The 7,177-nt window shown below is 28.9% G+C and overlaps 1 protein-coding gene across 1 annotated transcript; it reads left to right on the top strand.

Annotated features, from left to right (window-relative positions):
• Positions 1 to 3,380: 3,380 nt before the first annotated feature.
• On the top strand, positions 3,381 to 5,568 carry LOC101206936 (probable N-acetyltransferase HLS1-like). Its single transcript, XM_011660117.2, has 3 exons — positions 3,381 to 3,615; positions 3,714 to 3,988; positions 4,519 to 5,568. The coding sequence occupies exons 1-3, from the start codon at positions 3,424 to 3,426 to the stop codon at positions 5,297 to 5,299; spliced, it is 1,248 nt and encodes a 415-aa protein (XP_011658419.2). The 5' UTR covers positions 3,381 to 3,423; the 3' UTR covers positions 5,300 to 5,568.
• The last annotated feature ends 1,609 nt before the right edge of the window (positions 5,569 to 7,177 follow it).

Here is a 7,177-nt window from a genome sequence, read left to right as displayed (position 1 = left end):
TTAAGTTTGTTATTATGTTTACATGTATTTTGTTTTCATATTTCAAATCATTCTTATTTTCTTCTATTAGCTCATTTTTTTTTATACATATTTTATTAATTCTTGAAATAATCTATGAATCTTAATTTATTTTGTTGGGTTGTTTAAGTTATATTTTGTCATATGTCAATATCTTCTTAATTATTACAATATTATGTTATTGTAGATTTAATTTGAAATCTAAATAAAGAAATATTTTAAAAAAATCGACAATGGTTATCATCTCTATTGAAGAAAAGCATTAAGAATTATAAGAGTTACTATATATATATACTTTTTACTAAACTACAAAATCCATGTCAATAAATTTTGTTGATCTGTCACTCTTTAAAAACATAGTTAAACATGAGCCCTCAAAACTATTAGGGAAAGGTAGGAGGAAATAATATTTACATAAGTATAGGCATAGAGATAATTAATAATTTGAATGGGAAGGTCATACCAATAAAGGGGCCAGGGGAGCTTACCACATTGCCCCTACTACACTTCCCTATTTTGATTTATTTTACTTTATTGTTTTAAAAAAATGTATTTATGTTTTCTTTCAAGAAAAAAAATACATATTATTATTATTACTTAACCAATTTTGAATTTGGAAAGAAATAAGTATAGTTGAACAATTCTAACTATATAGGGTTGTATATGTTGCACCGACCTGCTTAAATAATTTATTTGATAAGGATGATATTCAAATCAAGGGTCCATACTTGAATGACACTTGAAATTAAATTCCCAAATGGTAACTAGAGGGGGGAAATGCAAAAGTGTGACATAAAGTTCTTATAGGGCATATTATTGTGCACCTATTGGCTTTCTTATCATTCACTAACCCCACGTTTGCCAAACACGTGGTGTGGAGGAGGAGAAGGGCCCCTTTAACATCATTTTTCCACTAAATACATTGGAAAAAATAGTTCCTCAGGTAATGGAGAAAGGTAGATTTTGGTGTGGTTACATAGGGGGTTTAAGATAAGAATCTTCATGGATGAATACTAACTAAAGAATCAAGTCCACTCATAAAAATGGAATTGACTGTACTTACCTTGTTGAAGAAGAGGAGGGAGGAGTAATATCGTAGACTTATCATGATTAATACTCCTTACCATTTAAGACCGGTTTAAACACTTGCTAAATTGGTCATAGTTAATTCAGTGACAGTTTAGTAATTACAAAATGGGTTATGATTCACCCGTGCACACCCTAACACTACTTATTTGTATTGTGCCTTTGAATTGATGTATATTCTAAAAAGAGTAATAAAAAAATAAAATATACATCTTTTATTCAATTTAGATTTCATTTCATCTAAAATTTCAAGATCTTGCACTTTTATGTTTTAAAGTTTTGTGGTTGGTTTGAAAGTAGTTTTAAATTTTCAAAATGTTATAATTTTACATAGATTTGAAGGTTTGTATTTTTCAAAATCTCAAATTTTTATTAATATTAACTTTGTTTCTAGTGTCGATTTGTATTAATTTATTTAAATTGAATATAAGTTTCACTATTTTGTTTATTAATTTTAATTTTTTTACTAAATAACAAGTATTTTTAACTCTAACATTAAGAGACTCTTTCAATAAAAAAAAGATAAACAAAAAGGTATACTTGTAGAAATAGTAAAAAGATTTACGATAATAAAAATTATGTCACTACTTTTTCTAATTTGTAAAATCGATAAATTCAATGTGATCACAATTTTTCAAACAAAAATTAGACAAATTGAATGTGATCGTAATTTTTCAAATAAAAATTTGGAGAGTAAGTGAATAAGATTAAAAAGGAAAGAGTAGAAGTAGAAAAATGAAAGAAGACGAAAATGTATTGATTGCAAATGCAATTAGACATATGGCCTTCATTTAGTGCCATTTCACTTTCACCCACTTAGCCAATATGTAAATTTATATCACATAAATGTCACTTAAAAGCTATGAAATTAGAGAAGCAGTGGACCACCCCAATATTAACCCAAAAAAAAAAAAAGAAAAAAATTGAAACTCTTTTTCCATTGCAATGTGAATCAATCAATGCTTTGAAAAATAAAATAAATATAATAATACAAAAATTGATTGCCATGAAATTGGAATTTTGTTGTCATCAATGCTTTTTTGCCATTTGTATATATGTAGTTTTTTAAGGTAAGAATTTCTAGTTTTCCTCATTTTTGAAAAGGTTCTAACCAAAAAAAAAAATGTACTCATCATTTCTTTGTAATATTACATTTATATATTCTCTCCCTCGACTCAATCTTGGTCTCTTTTCCATTTCCATTCTATCTTAATTCATTAGGTTTTAATATCCTTTTCTTTTATTAATTTCGTCTCTATCCCTTCCAAGTGCTTGTTCAAATATTGCTTTGATCATTTTTGAAGTTATTAGCCTTTTCATGTCAGCTCACATGTGCTATAAGAAGGATGAAAGTCAAAATTCATTAGAATTTTACTTCTTATAGTTTCAAAACTCAGTATTTATTTCTTTTAGTTTAATAAAAAAATTTCATAAATAATTTTAATGGTTTGATAAATGTCTCCTAATTAGTCACGAGAGAATTATAAAATCATATAGACTAAGTTTTCCTTATAAAAGATAAAGATTAAATTCTGATTTTGTTCACATGTTAAGAAATTTCTTATTTTGATTGTAATTGTTGTTTGAGGTTTTGATTGGTTCTAGCCTCGTTATTGGTTAATGGAAGTATTTTTTTTAAAAGAAAAAAAACTTTCTCCTAACCTTAGGAAAAGAAATTTGTAGATTTGACCTATTTTAATCTAAAAGGTTCAATTTTATATTATACCTTTAAATTATCTATTTCTATCTCTATAAACTTTGGTCCATTCTTTTTCAAAAACGTTTTTTAATACAATAACACCACGAGATAGGAGATTGGACCTACTACATCGATCTAGGTGATGAGATTATGAAGCTTCTAGAATAATAGAATTAATTAACTCACGTTGGCTTCAATGAAGGATTAAATCAAACCAAATATTGATAGTATATGGATCAAAACCAACAAAATTTAAATGACGGAATTAGAGTGATTGTAGTTAAATAAACAAGGAAGAGAGAGAGAGAGTTTTATGGATCCATAAGGTTACCCTAACGTGGTCTGCCTATAATAAGTAAAAGAGAAGTTAACAAGGGTAAACCATAGACAAACAACACGTTCTATCATTAATCACTTTTTGTCTCATATTAATTTTCAAGAAAAATTTATCTACCATTTTGATGTTGATATATATCCATTACATATTTACAATTAAACCCCTTTCTTCTCATATAAATATTAAATTATTTCCCCCTCTCATTTGTTTTTTTTCTAAAATCATATCCCCCCCCCCCCCTGAAACCTTATATTATATTATATATATATATTCTCTTTAATTAATGGAATTTAATGGGTTTGTTATTCGAAGCTATGAAGATCATAATGATGAAGGCCAATTCTCTGATAAAGCTCAAGTCTTAGACCTTGAAAGAAGATGTGAAATTGGCCAATCAAAACGTGTGTTTCTCTTCACTGATAATTTGGGTGACCCCATTTGTAGGATTCGTAATAGTCCTATGTATAAAATGCTGGTAATTTCATTTAATCTAATTAATTGTATGTTTTTCTTTATGGATTAACTTAATTATTGCTTTGTGAAATTAATTGTATTTAATTTTTAAATTTTTAGGTTGCTGAGTGTGACAAGGAAGTGGTTGGTGTTATTCAAGGATCAATAAAAGCTGTCTTTTTTACTCCTCATAAACCCCCGCCACCCGGCTTGGTGGTTAAAGTGGGATACGTTCTTGGTTTGAGAGTGGCTCCGCCGTATCGCCGCCGTGGGATTGGGGCTGCCCTCGTTCGCCGTTTGGAAGATTGGTTTGTTTCCAATGATGTTGATTATTGTTGTATGGCTGCTGAGAAAGATAACCATGCCTCTCTTAATCTCTTCATCAATAATTTGAGGTATTTTCTCTATAACTAATCTTCCAAAATCCCCATATTTAATTGTGTTATTTGAAATGGTGATTGGTGTTGTTTATCTAATCAACTAGAAATTTTTAGTTAGATTTTTCGATAATTACTTATTGGTTGTATGAGACTGCTATTATATGATGATGACTAATATCTATGTTATTATACGGTGGAGCTATTTTCAACAAGACAATATTTAGATATAAAAATAAAATTTTAAAAGTCACTCAAAATATTTTGAGAGTAGTTTTAAGATGATTACCTACGGTCCTTTTTCTTATACAAAATTTATTTAATGGGTTTATCTTCACACTTTTTAAACATTATTTATATTTTATACGTGGAATTGAATTCATATTTTACTCAAATTAATTTAGAATTGGATAAAAGTGATTTTAACGATTTTAAAATGTCTCTTATATATTTATATTTATAGTATTTTGAAACTTAATGTTACATTCGTATTAAGTTTAGAGATATATTAGAAATTTATTTAAACATTTTTATTCTTTTCCCAACAGGTACATAAAGTTTAGAACTGGAAGAATTTTGGTAAACCCAGTAAGAAACCATCCATACAACATCAATTCATCAGAAATCAAAATTCAAAAGCTAAAAATAGAAGATGCAGAAGCAATATACAAAAAACACATGGCCTCAACAGAGCTCTTTCCCAAAGACATAAAAAACATATTGAAAAACAAGTTGAGTTTAGGGACATGGATGGCAAATTTCAAACAACAACATTATCCGTTGAGGTCGTCGTCGAGCACCACAGGCGGAAACGAGCAAAGCAGCTGGGCCATTGTAAGTCTATGGAATAGTGGGGAAGTTTTCAGGCTAAGGCTAGGAAAAGCACCATTTGCATGGGTAATTTACACAAAGAGTTTGAAAATTATGGACAAAATTTTGCCATGCTTTAAGCTTGTTTTGGTGCCTAATTTTTTCAAGCCATTCGGGTTCTATTTTGTTTATGGATTGCACCATGAGGGGCCTTTTTCTGAGAGATTGGTTGGAGCTTTGTGCAAATTTGTGCACAATATGGCAATGAATAATTCAAAGGATCATAATTGTAAAGCTATTGTTACTGAGATTAGTGGTGATGAAGATGATGACCTGAAAATGGAGATTCCTCATTGGAAATTGCTATCATGTTATGAAGATTTTTGGTGCATAAAGTCCTTGAAAAGTAAGAAAAATAATAATAATATCAGCAATGATCATGATCATGATGATCATATATTGGAATGGACAAATACCCCACCTATTAGAACTCTTTTTGTAGACCCAAGAGAGGTATAAAAGAATAAAAAGAAAAAGGCTTTCAACCCTTTCTCGACACGTCTCAATCTAATTATTGTTCGTACTTGAGAACAAAGCGAAAGTAAAAGAAGAAAAGTTATGAAGAAGGAAGGACAACGACGACTTATGAACTGAAATTGTAAATTTATTTGTCTTTTTTATATGGATGTTTCTTGATTTAACTAAGTCTCTAATTGTAGTATTGTATTCATGACTAAATATGAATTAAAAGAAAATATCAACATCGTTATCGTTTTCTATTAGTAATATATACTATTGGTTTGAAATCTAAATAATTAACAATCAAACGGTAATGTTAATTCTTTGGTTAATTGGAGTTAATGTCTAACTTTTGCATTTTATGATACCGTTTTTTTCGTTTTGTTACGTTTGTGTCGGTGAAGAGAGGAAAAAACCCTTAGACATTCCTAATTTAGGTGCTACCCATCTTTTTGCTTTATAAAATATTCAAAAAAGTTGAAAAGCAATATGAAATGAGGAGAGACATTTGGGGAATATTCTCATCACATGTTATATCCAAAAGGCAATAATAAGGGTGAAAAGAAAGAAAGACATATATATAAATAGAGATTAGGTTAAATATTAAGTGTTAATCTTTAAAAAGTCGAGAGTTTGGAATTATTAGGGTTTAAAGGAAGGCCAAAATGGTGGAAGGGAAAGGGCAAAGAGGGGAGAAAAATTTTAGCAAAATAAAAAATACACAACCATGGATGAGTTAGGCCAAAGGTTTAATCTTCCAAAAATAGAAATATGTCTTTGCAATTTATGGACAATGTGAAGTTGATTTGAAGTGTTTCTTTGCTTGTGAAATTTTAGTGCGTTAAATAATTATATACACATTACATACATACAAGTTAATTTCCACTTTTTTGTGTTGATTTTCAAATGGCTGCTGTTTCACTTTCATCTTCTGTTCATCACATTCTTTGAAAACAAACTTCATCCTCTCTTGGACCACTTGAAAAGTAATTAAAACCCAAATTCTCATCAGAAAAATGCATTTGGAATACATTAGGTGTTATGAGATCAATGAATAAATATCGACTAACATTTTTGCAGAAGAAATTAGTTTGTTGTTTAGTTCATAATAATAATTTTGAGATTGTAGAGACTCCTCGAATTTAAGTTTAAAAGATCTATATATAATGTCTTAAACCCTAATGTCATACTCGTAAATAACAATAGATGTATGTTTACATAACTTAGCCATTTGATTGCATTCTAACGTTAGAAATTGTTCAACAAGAGAGGCATGAGGTAGAATGGAAACCTTCTAGCTAGCTGTGAGGTCTCTTTATTTTCTTTATGTTAAAATTCTTAACAATCCATTAATTTCTTAATTCACTCTAATTTATAAAAATATATAACAATATTCAAAATTCCATTCAAGTTCATTGTTTTTTCATATATAAATTACAAAATTGCTCTCGGTGTATGTTTAATTGTGTGGATTTCTTCTTCATATTTCTCATCATCGACGAGTTGGAGCGACGACGGTCACGAACGATAGGTTTCAATGGTGTCATATTGTTATCGAATCCTCCTCATGACGGTGGTAGGTCAATTCTTCTTGATCTTCTTCTTCTCTTTTTTTCTTCGTTCTCTTTTTGAATGAATTTATGATCATGATCATCTCTTCTTCTTCTGTAATTCTCTTTATTTTTCTTTTTTATTAGTTTTTTCTTCTCTTCTCTTCTTCTTTTTCTGCATTTTTCCTTTTATTTTTCTTTGAATTCATGATCATCATCATTGTTCTCAAATCATTCTTCTTCTTCTCCCATTATTTTTATGCGATTATTATCTTTATTTTTCTTTTTATATTTTTCCTCTTCAATTGAATTCCACTACAAGAAATGA

Source organism: Cucumis sativus, chromosome 6, assembly GCF_000004075.3.
Source record: "Cucumis sativus cultivar 9930 chromosome 6, Cucumber_9930_V3, whole genome shotgun sequence".
Classification (NCBI taxonomy): domain Eukaryota; kingdom Viridiplantae; phylum Streptophyta; class Magnoliopsida; order Cucurbitales; family Cucurbitaceae; genus Cucumis; species Cucumis sativus.
The sequence above is the reverse complement of the archived record's forward strand: the minus strand, read 5'-3'. Positions and strand labels throughout refer to the sequence as shown.

Coding starts and splice junctions, on each gene's coding strand:
- LOC101206936 (XM_011660117.2), top strand. CDS start 3,424: ATGGAATTTAATGGGTTTGTTATTCGAAGCTATGAAGATCATAATGAT. Junction 3,616..3,713: donor GTCCTATGTATAAAATGCTG/GTAATTTCATTT, acceptor TTAAATTTTTAG/GTTGCTGAGTGTGACAAGGA. Junction 3,989..4,518: donor CTCTTCATCAATAATTTGAG/GTATTTTCTCTA, acceptor TTTTCCCAACAG/GTACATAAAGTTTAGAACTG.